At 40.5% G+C, this 17798-nt stretch overlaps 1 protein-coding gene across 1 annotated transcript in view; it reads right to left on the reverse strand.

The window, feature by feature from the left end:
• The window catches only part of vipr2 (vasoactive intestinal peptide receptor 2), a 75878-nt gene extending 65137 nt beyond the window's left edge, over window positions 1-10741 (reverse strand). Inside the window, exon 1 of the mRNA XM_085438908.1 lies at window positions 10500-10741. Coding sequence (XP_085295034.1) covers window positions 10500-10550 — 51 coding nt within the window. The 5' untranslated portion in view covers window positions 10551-10741. The remainder of the gene's footprint in view (window positions 1-10499) is intronic.
• Window positions 10742-17798: the final 7057 nt, after the last annotated feature.

The following is a 17798-nucleotide window of genomic DNA, read 5'->3' on the forward strand; positions in this document are numbered from 1 at the left end:
CCTCCAGGGCATGAAGCAGGTATGGAGGAGATCAAAACTCCAGACATCCAGAGGCCCCCAGAACACAAGAGACCAAGGAAGACCAACAGAGGGGCAGCCGCGCCACTGTCCCAGGGGGAGTTGCAGTGACGCGCCCGTGAGCTCCGCCGGCAGCCAGCCGTGCCTGAGTGACCGAGCCCCAGGCCGAGAGGCCGCCGGCACCCCACCTCCGAAGTGGCCCGAGCGAGCCCCAGGCTCCAGGCCCCGATAAGCGGCCGCCAAGGAGTGAGCCGGTGTGTACCTGGACGCCCATCCCCGGACACAAAGAACCACCAACGCACCGATGTCTGAGGGAGTCCGCCACTGGCAGGGGAAGTGGTGGTAGGGGGAGATAGGCCTCCATACCTTGGAGGGCCTAAGATGTCCCCAGAGAGGTGGCGCCTGACACCCAACCTGACATATAGACACAGAAATACAGGCACACACATATACAAACATCCATTCCCACCCTCATGCTCTCATATGCACTTACTCCACACTCAACCAACGTGGAGACAGACATAAAGAGACGCTGTACACACGATCACACTCCCCAAGCGTACTCTAAGCCCCGGGTCTAGGTACCCTTGCCCCTGGAGGGGGGGAACTGCACCCAGACCCAGGTGGTGTTACCCTTTTCCCTGCGGTGGGGGGAGGCAGACCGCCCCGACTCCGCAGCAGCAGGGAGGCCCCACACTCCAGACCGCAGTCGGACGGCCAACTCCTCCTCCTAGCCCCCCCGCTCCAGCAGGTCGCAGAGAACGGGGGTGAGAGAAGACTCCAAACCTCCCTCCACCCGCTCATTGTAGTGTTGATGCATGTGTGTTCTAAGGTGCATTTAAAACCCAGGAGGGCATGGAGCTACCTGCCAGAGAGCAGCAGGTAAGCGCATGGTCCCTCCTGCTGGCCCTCAATGTCTACATGTATTTAACATTGAGAGGTGGGCAACGACGCCAGGGGTGAGGTGTACACCCTGATGGTACTTTGGACTCCGTGTATCGTGCCCACCCCCAAGATCCTATATGTATGTGTAATGAGAATGTGAGTAATGTGAATGTCTAAGTTGTGGGATAAAATTGAGGCAGAGGCAGCCAGAAGGGGACGGGGGGGGGGGTGGCCTCCTCTGCACCCTGGTGACATACCCCTACTCCAAGGTCCTGTGGTTGTGGTGGAGCGGGAAGAGGGAGGCAGCTGGAGATGGGGAGGGAAGGAAGGGAGGGGCAAGTGACCCCTCCCTGGGGCCAGCTCCCCGGCTGACCCCAGTAGGCAAACTCCCTTTTAACAGGAAGAAACCTCCAGCAGAACCAGGCTCAGGGAGGGGCGGGGCCATCTGCTGCGACTAGTTGAAGTGAGGGTTCTCTGATGAACTGCAACCTCCAAACTAACAGTAACAGAAAGTTCTTGGGTTTGAAGAAGGACCCAGTCTTATCATTTATGTCTACTAATCTTAATTTTGCTGTTTTATACAGTACTGTGTATCACTTAGTGTGCTGTACTGATAATGTTGAGTCATTTAAAGGCTGTTGAGTGCCAAAAATGGCATTTTAATTGTTTTCAAGTTGGCTGCTTTGTAAAACACAAGTTGGAAACATGTTACACCCACAAAGTTTGAATTCACAATTCTGCAGCAGTTTGTATTTTTAGATATGTTCAGTGAGATGTTATGCTGATGAAACATCAAAGCCATACTTGAATCTTGTGGGGGGTGTTTGGGGAGAAAAAAAGGCTTAGAGCAGTTTTTCTGTCTCCTCTTAAAGAGCTTTTTTTTTTATTATTATTTTTTGTTTTTGTTGTGTTTGTACTTTTTCAGAGGAGTGTGTAGGTTTTCTTACTGCTACAGTGGGAGTCGGGCTTGTATATACACCTTCTTTACTGATGCTTTCATTGCTGGTTGTTGAAAAGAGATGCTTGAATTCATGGATATTAAAGATCTAATTGGATCAATTATTTTATGACAGCACTGAGAGCACAGCATTGTGGGTGGGGTGTGGGTTTTGTGGATGCTGAAACTTGCTGATCCCCCTGGAGGTGGGCTCTTATTCGCCCTATGTCCTCGATCAGCCCTGCCAGCTCACTGCATAGGTGATCACATACAGCAGGTGCTTAGGACTGTCATTTGCCATTCACAATAAATAACACACACTTTGTGAAGAACATGAGCGTGCTTTTGAGGTCAATGCTCAAAAAAAACAGCGTGAGCCTACTGGATTCTTTTGGATCACATTCACATCTGTAGTGCGGTTCGTTTATACATTTGAAGTACAAAATAAAACATATTTTATGATGTATCAGTTTCTGCGCTCACATGCCAGGAGTTTGTCTGCTTGGTTTTATTAATTTTGGCAGGTTAAAATGCTGTAATTCAAGCCATGGTGCAGACTAAACAAGTGACCCAAGAGTACCAGGAAATGGGACTCTTGAATTTCTTCCATTTGCATGAAGCATAAATACTCATACATTTACATTTGTTCACGTGTATTAGCCTGTCTATGATGATTAGCCTGTAGAAAGAGTTATCTCAAATCATTTGCATTTGAAGGTCAACTGTAGTTAATGAAACTAAAGAGAAAACTGTAAAGGATGGTTAGACACAGAGGACAGAGGTAGAAGGGCAGTAAGTCTTGAAACACAGTGTACCTCAGGATACTGCCAAGTGAGGGGGGAAAACTTTTGCTGCAAAGAGTGGGATCTTTTGATCTCATGTATATGTAGATGAGAGTAATCCCAGCTGTGTCGAAGGACAAAATGTTTTATTTTGGTCTTGGAGTTTCCCTAAAATTGACTAGAAGAGAACAGTCTGATTGATCCAGCTGAATGTCTCACTCAACCTCTCCTTATCTATGCACAGCTTTGCAACTCCCTTAACTCTTTATGGCATAGATTCAACAAGGTGTTGAAAAGTATCCTGAAAGATTTTGGTTCATATTGACAATAGCATCACATGCTATTGTCAATGTGCATGCTGCTTATTTCCAGTTCCACCACCTCCCACAGGGGCTCTGTTAGAGTGAGATCCTGTGATTGTTAAGGACAATGAACTCATAACCATGTTCATAAAACCTGTTTGATACAGTGCATTAGCAGCTGTCTGAAAATGAGTACACTCTCGTCATAAATGGATGCACGTGGTCAGCAACAATAGTCAGGAAGTGTTTAACAATGATCTTGTCAAAATCAATGGAATTATGGACACAGTCAGATTTTGATTCAGCATACAATACCATCAGGAAAGCCTTCATTTTTCAGCATGATCCCAAACACACTGATAATACAGTAAAAGCATACCTGGATAGAAAAACGCACAGTGGAACACTTTCAGGCGTGGATTATTCTCACCAGAGTTGCAGTCGCCTTTTTTGCTGCCTTGTCTAAACCATGCTGTTCACAGTACTAGTGCTTTGTGTGTTCTGGGGAATTAGCAAAATATAAGTATAGCATCATATATACAATACTGTATATATAAGTATATACAGTATTGTATATGCTAGTGACTAAATGCAGGATCATGATACAGATACAGGCTGTTACTGGGATTTGTTGTTCCTCTGATCTCTGTGTTAGTAGCGAGTGCAAATTTCCCGTAGAGTCACAAAAGTCACATTAGTAGGAAATGTGTCAGGTCCAAATAAAATGAAATTATTTTTAACTGTCAAATGTCAGTCTGTAAAATAATGAACTGTTAAAACTGTTAATGTTAAAATTCAAATTATGACCTGCGAATTGAGTCTTGACTAGAAATGCTTATTATTAATCACTCAGTATAACTCTTTCTGACAGTCGATCTTTCAAATGAACACATTAGGTGCGATAAAGTGCGGTATGAGGTCTGAGCAATATCTGACTCTTAAGTACAGGCTGAGCTGATCTACAAAGCCTGTTCACTTGCTTTTAGTTCCTTTGTACTGAAGCTGGCAGTAAATCACTCACAGGGTGTCGTGAGGTTCCCCACCAATCTGGAGCTGAACAGCTAAAATGAATATTTGCAGCCCCCAATAAAGAACAAGGGAAAAGAAAAATATTTTAACACTTGCAGAAATAGTATTTCTGATATGTCCAGAAAATATGAAACTGTACTAATAATCTTTATTTAAATAAATTGCAGTCTGTGTCTCTCTTTTCTTTTTGTTGGAAGTTGATTTAAACATATAATGTAAGGAGTCTATTAATCTCTGCTTTTTGTTTGGTTTGGGATTTATACCACAATGAAAATAATGTTACTTTGAACCAAATTACTCTAATTTGATAAATGTGTTAGTTTTACTCAGACTAAAATTCTGATTTGATTGAAACTCTAAATTTCTATTTAAAATAAGTCAAAAAATATTTATTTTATTCAGAATTATTAATGTACATTGAAAAAACAAAAAGATAATTTAAAAAAAAAATTCACTTTGGTAAATTGAATGAGTTACAAATACATTTGTCCTTTAGACGTGTCCTGATATAAAATGTTGCTCAACAAATCTTCACAAAAATCTATTTTATTCCTTAAAAAATTCACCACAAACAAAAGCTATAGTTTTACAAAGAAAGCCAATTTCTTTAAGGTGAACCCAGATTTTGTCACAATGAATTTGCGAGATGCAAAGAAAAATTCTCCTTTGAAGAACCAAATGTAATATGGTGCATTTTTACAACATAAAGCACTAAACTCTGCTATTTACAACAGTTAAAAGTATAACAATTGATAAGTTAAAGAAAAAAAAACACACCAGACAAAATGAAGCAAAAAGCTTTCCCTTCCCAACCCCCACCAAACCCCTCTTTCTAAACAATTCAATTCAGCATATTTTTGAACTTCTCACATTTAAACATTAGACTGGTAATGTAACAGCTATTAACATTAACATTTCTAACACTACGCAAACATGGCTACCTAAATTAAAGGAATATAATACAAATAAGCTATAAAAGACAAAAAAAAGATGTCTCTTTGGCTGATCCTGGGTTTGTGTCATTTTCTTTGGTTCGATCTCCGTGAACAGCTTCTGCAGTTTTTCAAAGGTGTATTTGAGCTCTCTAGGTTGAGAGTATAAATCCGTCCAGAACTCGTGTGCATGTTCACTGCTGAGCGAGGTGGTGGACACAGGAATCAGTGCCGAGCAATGCGAGTGGCATCGAACAGTCACGCGACACGATCGCCTTTGACTTGAAGTACATATTTACTTAAGGACAAATTGTCAGCTCCATACGGTCGTCCTCATTCTGGACGATCTTGTGAGCGGCCCTTTGAAGCCAGACTTTAAGGAACGGGAGTTCTTGTACTTGAAATGGCTCAGGAGTGACGGCATGTGGAACAGTATTACAGGGTTACTCCATCAAGGACTCAGAGAAATCCTTGCCATATAATGCACAACCGATTATCTCTCTTATTACAATGCTAGAAATTATTGTTCATTGTTGGAATACAAGTGATTTGATGATGTATAGAGCCCCACAGCATGACCTGGACAAAGCAGCACAACAGGTGTCTGCTGCCTCCAGATCATGTGTTAGCCCTTTCCATCACTGCTCAGCCTGGGACACTTTCAATACTGGCTGAAGAAACATTTAATCTTTCCCTTCCCCTCCAGACAGCACTATGTGCCATGTAATCTTGCTTCTTGGAAGCCGGACCAATTCTCTCATGTTCTGTTGCTACAACTCTGAGAAACATCCACTTAGAAGTACGTGAATAAGCCCGCAGCTGGAAGTCCGACCTTTCAGCAAGCTATAAGACATAAACAGCAGACTGTTTTCATCATACAGCTTTATTAGTTTGCCATTATCAAAAAGGAAAAAAATCCAAACACACAGTCCAAACACAATTCTGTTTTCCCAAAAGTCACAAAAAAAGATTTTGAATTAACGTACCGTACTGGCCACGGCTTATCTGTCACGCAGAGATAACCACTGCATTTTTTTGGAGACCTACAAAGTCTGCTTTGGGACGCTGCAATGGCATAACATGCAGGTTTATCAGTTTTGCATCTTGTTTTGTTTATGTTTTCCTCTCTCATTATTCATTTCATTTTCACTCACTTTTTACCTTCGCTCACTGCTTATGTTTAGGTAATGAAAGGTGCTCCTTGATGTTTAGGTGCTGAAATGCGCTTTATTAGGTTTTTTGACTAAAAGCTACTCCATTTGGGTTAGATTGATAAAAGATTGTGGACTGGATTAAAACACTTCAATAATAGCATCCCTGCACACAGAAAACTGACAGACTTGGGAGTGACAGGCACGTCTTACAGCGCTAACCCAGTGTGTCATGTGCCACGACCAAAGGACATCTTGTGAGACGCCGGCGGCTTGGAAAAAACTGCATTATTCGGTCAAAAGATTCTGTGAAAGCTGATTGAGGGAAAATCAGCTTCACATAAAACACCAGCGAGGGATTTCAGTTCTGATACTTTATTCCCCACGTTCCTTAGTTTCTTAATTAGCTCTGAGAAATTATCCCAAAGAAAGAAGCTTGTGATATTTTTTTTTATTTTCATCTTCAGCTTCCATCTTTACAAGCTTCATTATGTTTCTGCTCCACGCTTGCCAAACACCATCTGTCACTCAAACAGTGTGGGCTTTGATCTCGTCTTCTACGGCTTTTCTCTGCAAAGTATGGGCGTATTAGAGCTGGATATATCCAAACATTACTTGCTCACCCAGCATTAAAAAAATTCCCTGATGTTTTGTGTTTGTGTTTTTTTCCTAATAATATAAAAGAATGTCAACAGAAATGAGATGAAGTTTGAAAACCTGCAGTGCAAAAGTTTTCTAAATGAGTCCTCCTCTGCTACGAGGATGAACTCTCATCAGACTATAGCACGACTTTTTGCACCCCAGGGTAAATATCCCTGGTTGGATCCAGTCATGTTGCAGTCCAGACAGATGAGCTTAATATACCACTGTGGCCTTCACACCTGAGTCCCTGCTGTTCTCTCGTGCATTGAGGCTACTGAGAGACACGCACAGTATGAGGAAATGTAGGAAATACTACCTCATCAACTCTTTATTATTCTCTTGAATTTTCCATCTGTCACGTTGGTGTATTGATTCTAAGTCGATGTCAGCTTCTTGTTTTTACTTTCTTTTCCCACTGCTGATGTCCGTGTTTATCTGCTCACAGTATATTCTGTACAAACCTAACATCCATACAACCAACATATTTACTTCAAAGGAACTGATTTTTACTCAGAAGGAGAAAAGCATTCGTGAGGTTGATATCTGTAGCTTCAGTTACATATAAACTCTTATTAGAGCTACAACCAGGAATATTCCATTAGTGGCTCATATACTGATTAATCATTAATCCAATTATAATTTTCAATCCACTTTAGTTTACTGTATATGAAAGAAGATAACCATCACTTTTAGAAGTGGAACTAGAAAAACTTTGGCATTAGGTGATACCAGACTGATTGATTTTAACTGATAATTAAATCTTTTTATTTTCTCAGAGATATTTTTATTAGATTGAAGCAACAAAGAAAAAGAGATACAAACAGAATTATTACACGACAAGCAAGTAGATTTCAATGATTGTTTGAGCTGACATAATAGAATACAGATTAATGACGCATTCACATATCTTTTAATTGCTTTTATCAGTTTACCCCCTACCCATACCACACAGTAGCCCCATCCCTGAAGCCAGGTTGAGAAAACAAAAACCAAAACAAGAAACACCGCCACAAATACAACAGGACAAAACAGAACAAAATAAAACAAACACACAAATAAATATAAAAAAAAAAGAGAGAAAAAAAAGGAAAGAAAATCTACATTATCAGTATTGGGGGTGATTTACTGAGAAATGCTGGAGGTCGGTTCACAAGTTCTTCAGGAATTGTCCCCACAAAAAAACTTATCACTGGTATTACTAATCGCATAACAGATCTTTTCAAGGCTCAGATAGTACATAAGGTCCCTCAGCCATTGAGCATGGGTGGGCAAAGGAGCACCCATCCATCTTAGTAGGATCGCACATCTAGCCAGAAGAGAGGCAAAAGAGAGTGTGCCACACTGTGACGAGGTCAACCTTGCATCAGCCTCCCCACTGGTGCCAAAAAGCACAACTAATGGATTAGGATCCATATGGTATCCAAGAATTAGGGATAAGGTTTGAAATATGTCTGTCCAGAATCCTTCAAGGCTAGGGCACATCCAGAACATATGGATAAGGGGGGAAAAAACTTTAATTAATAAATTATGAATCATTTCAAAAAAATCTTTATAGCTCACTTTTTTAATCTAAGTGGATTAAATTGACTTTATATCACCTCTTGTTTTTGTGAGATTAGCCTTATTTCCTGAATGCTACCAAAACAACCTGCACCACATGCAGAGTTGTGGACAGTTATCCTGGCAACATCAAGGTCATTCTCCACAGCTGGAGACATTGGGTGAAAACAGAGAGTATTCTTAGTGTGAACATAATGTTCAAACTGTAAATAAGTGGAATGAAAAATGAAAATGTTTTCTCAAAAGCCCTGAAAGAATGAGCACAATTTACTGGTTTGTTTAAGTATATTTCATCTGATACTCGTTTGGCACACTAAAGTAAGACCATGAAAGTTGTGCATCCCTCCATTTATGACTCAAGAATCAGCTTTATGTCAACAATTTATTCAGAATCAAATTGCAGCTTCACAAATCCAAATCAGACTGAAATGAATCTGATCCAGTTAAACTCAGACAACATGTTTTATGATGCAGTACATATCCTGGATCTCTAGTTCATGATGGCTAAAGCAGGAGGTTTTTGTCTATTTAAGGGAAGGAAAATGCAAAATTGCACTGATGCAAAAAATCCTGTTTCTATAAGCAAAAAACAACAGACTTGCTCAAAACCCACCAAATACATTAAAAGCATCGCTGCATTTTCAGCTGTCATGTATAACATCAGTCACCCACAGTAATGTATAAATATAAGGTTTGCATATTTAGAGAAAAGCTACACTGATTTAGACCAAGCTCCAGTGACTCTATTTGGACTCATTATTGTGAGGACGCAAGAATAAAACAAACTAAATTCACGTTAAAAGCCATCAGAGGTTGAAGCTAAAACCCAGCGAGAGGAGCTGTTGTGTATTTGGAGTGGCAGCATTTGTCTGTCAGATGATTAAACTGTGGCATTTGTTTTGTGTGATGTGAACATTTTTACAGCTCCATCTGCTTTTAGTCAAAGGAGGAGGGGGCTGCTGGGAAAAGAGCGAGAGCGCACTTCCACTGTTTATCCTGCGGGGTGGATCCACACAGAAGGGCAGATAATGTATGAGAGGCAAAAAAAGTGGGTTAATATCTGGAGGATTCCTCAGAAAGAACAACATGAAGTGAGAGATTATGTCTACAAATTATCTTCATTAATGAAACTCTACAAAACAGCTTCAGCAGATATGAGGTTTAAAGCTACAATTAATGATTATTCTAATTATTAAATGCCCATAAAAGCACGATTAATCATTTTTGCTAGGAAGAAGTCTGCAAATATTAATATTTATTAATAATTCCCCAGATTCCTGATCAGATTTTTTGCCAATTAACTAATTAGAAAAACCCAGCACACTTCCATTTAAAAAAAATGACTTCATGAAATCTGTCACTAACCCAGCAAATACTCACATTACCTGCTATCATCATCAGAAATGTTATTTAATGGTTAATCTATGAAAATATACCAACTCAGTTCATTAGCCAATTCATTTATCATCGTTTGAGCTTTAAGAAGCAGATTTTATTACCTCGGGTTAAACACAATGACCTTACTGAGCATAAAATCGATTTAATGTCACATTATTCTTCATTTGAGCTGAAACCACCTTATTTCAAAGAAATTGTTTTGTCTAAAACTTGTGAAAATATAAATTCATTGAAGGAAACGTAAAGGCATAAAAACTCCACAAAATTAAAAAATAAAAAGCTTAACACATCAAACGTCAAAGGTTAAAGAGAAGTTCATCATAAAACACTCGCTTTTCTTGTTTCAATATCAAACAAGTATCGAATCGTACTACTGTAATGTCAGTTCGGACTTCCTCCCCACTAATTGGTGCAGTTAGAGAAATAATCGATGAGTAATTACCCATCAGTGAACAAGTCAAAAGATAATTTCAACTGAAAATAATTCTTCAGCTCTTAGAGCGCTGGTGACCGTTCTCACACCTCTTCGTGACATTGAACAGACCATACAATGAATGAAGCTGACACCGTAACTTTACAATCACGAATCATCACGCTCAGCAAAAGGCAACAAAATACCACGAAGAAGGATAACCTGTCATACAACTTTAAGAACATCTAATAACAACAATGTTATCAGCGAAATGTGACCGCAAACTTTTCCTCCACCAGAAGGCTAATCAGCATCAAAGAGTGCAATAATAAAATATAAGCATCAGCTGTTAATGTGGGAATACTCAGTGTAATTTCTTATATCGCGGAAGTCTTCAGTATGTGAACGGTTTTCTGAATCATTTAGAAGCACTACAGAAAAAAAGACTCACCGTGAGCGGACAGGTTGACAGACACAAGGTGACAAAGAGCAAACTTTTCATGTTTACTCCTCAGCTGGAAGCCAGTGAGCTGTCCTAACAGGAGGAATTTGGGTTAAAACACTTCATTTAAACTCCTGTTAAGAGTTTTGATCCGGGTAAAAAAACAAAAAAAACTTTAAACATTTTTTTTATTCCATGAACGATATCGAGAGAAAAAGAGCCCAGTCTGCGGTGTCCTCTATCCACGCTGCTCGCTTCCACTGAGCTGAATGTGCGGACAGATCATTTACCCGCAGCTGACTTCTACTGTCAAGTTCACAATCGCATGGAATCACATTTCCGGTACGGGCTTTCAAAATAAAAGACAATAGTGTCACAATATCTGATTCTCACGGCAAAAGCTTTTCTCATAATCAAAAAAATGTCACATACACTTAAATGCCACTTCATTATTTACACATTACTGTGCTATACCCCCTTTTGCTTTAATTCTTCTTGGTCTATATTGATGAGATCATATCACACCAGTGATGAGAATCTCCTGTTCCTCCACATCCCAAAGTTCCTTAATTGGATTGAGATCTGGTGACTGTGGAGGCCATTTGAGTCATGTTCAAGAAATCAGTTTGAGGCGGTTCCACCTTTGTGACATGATGCCGCATGCAATTGCAGGCAGCCATCAGAAGATGCGTACCCAATCATCAGCATTGGGGTTGTTACTCCAAAAAGTTACATAAAAGTTAAGTAAGTAATTTGTTACACTACTCGCTACTCTGTAATAGGAGCTCAAATGCACTGTCACATATTTATAACTAACAAAGTAAACTTCAGCCTTCAGTCTAACACGCCAACATTAATCGGATGCGGAACCTTATACCGGATTGAGGAAGTTGGAACAGTTGGTTGACAGGATGGGATGGGTGCTCTCTGGCATCTCCTGGTGTAGGTGTCCTGAAGTGGGGGGAGAGCAATCCTGCAGCAGCGTTCTGCTGTACAGATCACTTTCTGAGGAGCTTTTTGGTCCTTAGCACAGCTGTTCCCAAACCAGGATGTGATGGTGATGTTCTCTGTGAGGATGCTCTCCACAGCGCCTGTATAGAAAATCCTGAGGATCTCTGGAAGTCAGGAAGTCCAATCAGATTTTTAAAATACTTAGATCAGCCCCACTGGTATCAGTCGCTATGCCACATCCAAAGTCACTTGAATCACCGTTTTTAACCATTCTGATGCCCAGTTTGAACTTTAGCAGGTCATCTTGAGTTGTTGCCGTGTAATTGTGTCATCAGATATTTGCTAACGAGGAGCTGAACAGGTATACCTAATGAAATGGCAGTGAGTTTATGACATCTAAAAAGTAGTATTCAAATTTTATTCCATTTACTGTTTGTTTTCTGTCTTTAATGAAATATACTCAAATATAGGTGCAGAAAATAAAACACATAAACATGGCGTTCCCAAAGTGTACAATTACAGAGAGAATCACAGGTAATAGAGAATTCTAAGGAAAACAGTTGAACTCATAACAGAAGCTCCACAAAACGTAACACCTGCCATCAATGCGATGTCGACTGAAACACATGGAGGAGGAGGCAGAGAGAGTTTGGGTACAAGGCCACCGGCTGGCAGCTAACTGTTCTGATATACTGTGATTTAATGTCCACTGACCATTAGCTTACATAACCGTTTCCTCGTTCTATTTTTCACATTCTCTGTCCAAAGGAGGACATGCATCTTGGTTTTCTGTCCCTTTGTGTTAGGCCTGTGATGGACTGGTGACCTGTCCAGGATGTACCCTGCCTCTAACTCTATGACAGCTGGAATAAGCAACAACTCCCCCCATGACCCTAAGTTTGATAAGAGCCTATTTTGCAGTGTTAAGAAAATAATTCCTGCCACTGCGTTATGTCCAGTATTATCATATTTATGTTAATCATATGATGTCCATATTTCATTTTTAAATTGTGAGTACCAGAATATCATGAAACCCATAAAGAATTAATCACATTCATAAAAAGTTGTATATAGCACTTCTCTTCACTAACTCGCTAACCTGTGACGAAGGGGCACAAGTACATTTTGTCACAAGTTAAAATGCCTGTAATTAAGCTCATGCTCAATCAAACATGGGGGGGTCATCAAGCATCTGAATGGTTTGCCAGCTCTGAACCTTGCTGAAAGTTATGGCAGAGCTGAACAGCACTGGGTTGTGAGCGCACCACAGCACTAAAGGATGTCAGGTCCTCAGTCGTGTCACTGTCATGGAGTCAGTTTATGACTGCTTGGTCAGACACATGCATGTTAGTAGTCCACTGGAGGGTGTTTTGTACGTACTGCTCCTTCTGTTCATATGGATGTACCATCCTGAAGGAGGTGGCGTACCTTTGCAACCTTTTCATGCTACCAGTACTACAGCACATCATACATATATATATTATTCTAGTTCAGTTGGTGTGGAGCGGAATAAATAGCTATTCTACTCTATTTTATTGATGTCATGAACTGGTGGAAATTTGAGAATGGGACCCAAAAGCAGACTCAATACACGAGTTGAACTATTTACAAGGTTTATTTAATAATTGGGAATTTGAACAAGAACATGGTTAGAAACTGAAACTTAAACAGGGGACCTACAGCCGAGGAAGGTTGAAAGCGGAGAAACACTAAAACACAGGGAGTGCACAGAGAGCAAAGTAACTGGGAGCTCTGCAACAGAGGAGAGGGAGGTTACCGGGCAGGAAGGCGAGAGAATGACCAGAGGTGAGTAGGTACTGCCGTGGGGTGTGCTTACTTGCAGACTGCAGGTGGTGAATCCTGGGGTAGGTGTCTCTGAGAGTGTCCAGTAGGGTGAGCACAGTGAAGGAGGATATCCAGTCTCAGAGGAGTGGCGATACACAGAAGGGCAGTCAGGTGAATATGAGGTCAGTATGGAAGTCCTTAGTTTGATATCTGACTGTAGTAGTTGGAGCAATTCGGACCAGCACTGACAGGAGGAGAATCTGGTAGGAACTGAGGACAGAGAGCAGTATTAGATACAGGACAGAGGACCATGGAACTCGACACTGGGAAACCAAATTACTACCAGAGGTAGTAAGACCAACTGGTGATGAGAAGCAGACAGTGCTGGTTTAAAAATCCTCCTTCTGGTTGTTCCTGGGTGAGGAGCAGGTGAGGCGCCAAAAACCCCACATTGGAGGATGAACCAGCAATCTCTCGCACACCTGAAAAAATCCAGATGCTCTCGCGGAACATGACACTTGAGTAGTGTACCATTTTTTTCCTTGTGAAAGTAACACACGCACACTCTGTCACAGGAACCCTCGATCTGTGGGTAAAAGGCAGCCGTCATCCCCGCCCCACATGGGCGGAGCTATCAGCTCTCTCAGAGTGGTAAATGGGCTAGTTGTTAGTCTTGCTCTCATCGCATGTTCCCTGTGTGTAAGTCTATTTCTCCTGGTATCTCTATTGACTCCAACAACCCCTGATCACTCCCTGACATTCACCTTTTCAGGAACACCATTTCTCCTGCTATGGATTAAACTCACCCACCAGATCACCACCACTCCTCCTTGTGCCTGCCCACCCTCTCATCAGTAACTCCTGGATCCAAGGATTCTCCTCCACCCCCCTTGGTTCCCGGAGTTCCACTTCCTTCCCTGAATTCACTGCTCAATCAATCCTCTCCTTCTCTAGATCCAGCCAGCCCTTATGCTGCCTGCCTCCACTCCACTTGCCTATCTCTCTCCCAGTTAAAGTCTTTTCCAAGTGACCCTTAGTTTCCTTTTGCACATATTTAAGAAATTATTGTTTTTCTCGGTTTTTTTGTTAAAGTAAATAAAATATCGCAAAGCTTATTCTGTGTCCCCCTGTCTTGCCTGAGTCCTGCACTTGACTCCAACAAAGTTTGAAACTATGACAGACTCCCTTTTAAAACATTAGATAACTGGACCTTATCCCAAACATTAATTCTTCTGCCATCCAAATGACTCAGTGTTAGAAATATTGCCTTGGCTGCTTAGTAAAAGGCTTTGGAAATAATTTAACACCAGAATAATTTGGACTGACTCCAGAATAAAAAGTTTTAAATTCACAACAAAGACATTGGATAATTAAGTAAGCAGACTATTTTAATTCGTGTCTGTTCTTTAGCAAATTCCTTTCTTCCAAATTATACTATTAAAAAATCCACATTGTGAGAATGAATTACTTGAATTTGACAGCTTTTATTATATCGACTGTTTCTAACAGCAGGGAACAGTTTGTTCATCAAACAGCTCTTATGTCTTTTTCTTATATTTGCGTCTGTTTCCACTGCAGTGAATGGATGTTTTTATATAATACATTTTCAATTCACACACAGACTCACAGCTGCACTGGGTAGTGATTAAACAACTTTGTCATCATCTCACAAATGATGCTCCCACAAAGTTTGTATCCTTTACTACTACAATTTTCATCTTAGTTCTGACCTCTGGAATCATTTATTTAAGTCTACGGTGCTGCAGCAGCACCTTGGTAATTGTTTGTCCCATCCCAAAACTAACTAAATACTGTTAACCGCTGTCTTCAGCATTAAAGCAGTGTATTCTTGGCCCATATATTACCTCACCTCACCTCTTTCTTTGTGTAGATTACTATCATCATTAAAGAGTGGTGTTCCAATAAATATGATATCAATAAGCATCACAAATGCCCACTTAAAAATAAGAATACTGTGTTTGTTCTTTCTGCTGTTACCAAGTGGGGAAAAAAGAGCTTTAGTCTAAATCTGGCTGCCTTCAAAGTGCACAAGAAAAAAAACTAAGAGGTAATAATAATAACAACAACAACGACAATAATAGTAATAGTAATAATAACAATAAATTTTATTTGAAAGTGCCTTTCAAAACACTCAAGGACACTGTACACAGCAGAATAATAAAAGCACATAAAAGCAAGCAGTTTTCACAATCATAAAAGCGTAAGACATAAAACTAATTTAAAACAAGAGTGGAGAGGTTATGTGGGATGAGTTATTTTGAACCAGTGATTTTTGAGTTGGGACTTAAAGAGAGAGAAGGAAGAGATATTTCTTAAATCAGGAGGTAGGGAATTCCAGAGTCAAGGAGCAGAGCAGCTGAATGCCCTGCACCCCATAGTGGCAAAATGGGGAGAGGGGACAGAGAGAGAAAGAGAAGAAGATCTGAGACACTGAGATGAAGCGGTGATCTGAACCAGATCAGAGAGATATGGAGGGGAGAGATGATGAATAGCCTTAAATGTGTACAAGAGTATTTTGAAATTGATGCAATATTTGACCCGGAGCCAATGAAGCTGCTGCAGGACAGGAGGGATGTGATGATAGAAGGGGTCCTGGTCATAATACGAGCAGCAGTGTTCTGGACACGTTGGAGCTTGTGGATGGAGTTTAGAGTAAGACCAAAAAGAAGAGAGTTGCAGTGATCGATCCAGGAAGTAACAAGGCTGTGAACAAGAATGGCAGTGGCATGTGGGGTGAGAAAAATTCCTGACCCCCTGACCTCAGGAACATCAGTTCATTCCCTCTTTTTTTTTCTTTGTTTATTAGAAACAAAGAAAAGTTTTGGTTCAGAAAAACACAGAAAAAGAACAACACTGACTCTTGATAGAAGACGCAATATTCAGTGGCGAGTACTTTGTATATCAATCAATGACCTCCTAACAAAGAGGTTGCGACCCTTCAACCTTCCTTATTCACAAATTATGTAACATTCAGCGTTCGCTTGTCTTTAAATAAAGACTTGAAGTGAACTGTGAACACTGAAACCGTTTGGAGTTTTTTGTTTATATTTGTAATTAATTGGCCCTCAGTGCCCACTGTGAAGTGCAATTCACAGGTCCCCCACTTCTCTCACTACCATTACAACAGTGACACTTGCAATCAGGCATCTTTTCATCCCCATCACATTTTTGTGCTGTGAATACAATCAGAGCTATAGAAAGATGTTGTGTGACACACAACAGGCTAAGCAGAACAATGGGTCAAACTGGGGCCTGCTTGTTCACATGTGAAGAGGATAGTGTGATCCTACCAAACTGCAAAGTCTCATTACATCCATTCATCTTCCTCATAACAACTTGTAATGCTCTCATCCTACTTTTACTTCTACTGGATGGATGGATAGATGGATGGATCTTGTGTTTACATTTAGCCTTTTCTGCAAAATATTAAAAATGTCATCCCCCTTTTTTGTCAGCTGAGAAAGATAGAAAATGACTATGAGCAATCTGCTCAGAGTGGTATCAGCACGTCTCCCCCAGTGCATCTCATACTGCCCATTTCAGTGTCTGCTCTTGCTCCCCCTTGTCAGACCCAAATGCACAACAAAGGATGGTTTTGGTAGAAAAGAAGTTCACAGGCAGCAAGCTGAGCCATAATACAGAAAACAGGCACACGCGAAGCATGAGCGAGAGACAAATTGCTTGAAAGCCATGGCACAAAAAGAACCACAGTCAAAATGGCAATGTGAACGGGGAGCACCAACCCGTCCCTACTGGTCGCTTGTTATGTTGGTTTCCACCATGGAAATGTGGATGTTTCTGAGTATAAGAGGAGGATACTTTTCATTCATGTTCTGTAAACAGCTCCTTTATAATTGCAGCGTTTGTTTTTCCAGTGTTAGAAGTGGGTCGAGACCGTAGCTAACGTCATATACACCGCCTGACTCAGATTACTACAGCTCTGACCTTTTAAGTGAAATTAGTTTGGTGCCTCTGACCCTCCCATGAAGGTACATGGATTTATACCCCACCACCAGAGGGTTTGAGAAATTAATCATAATAGCAAAATGGCAATTTGGGCGAGAACAAATGTCGCAGTGTATTTCAGCAAGAGGAAACTAAATAATTTATTAACATGGATCACCCTGGATCAGCTGCATGTGTTTTTTTATTACCTCAAATATAAAAGAAATGTCAATTTTCTGCATGTCTAAGGTTAATTTCTATATCTGCTGCAATAAAATGTCTTTCCAGTTGTAGGTTGCTTGTTGCCATATTTTCTATGCTACTAATGATTGGAGTGGTCACATTCTCTACATAGGTATGGCTAATACATATGCTCAGTGATATGATAATCACTGAAATAAAAAATAAGTACTCTAAATACAGAGTTTGACATTCAGCAGAAAAACTGAAAACTAATAAACTCTGGGAGAAAAATAATTTTTGAAACTTTATTAATATGGTTAAACTTTAACTTCAAATATTGAGTGTTCTTCACTGTATACTGTAATTGGGATGGACGTGTTTTCCTCATTTTGTAACAGCCAGGAACAAATGACCGTCCCAGAT

This window comes from Copadichromis virginalis, linkage group LG18, assembly GCF_057382275.1.
Source record: "Copadichromis virginalis isolate Kocher_CV1m ecotype Utaka linkage group LG18, C_Virginalis_male_GT1.1, whole genome shotgun sequence".
In the NCBI taxonomy this organism is placed as follows: domain Eukaryota; kingdom Metazoa; phylum Chordata; class Actinopteri; order Cichliformes; family Cichlidae; genus Copadichromis; species Copadichromis virginalis.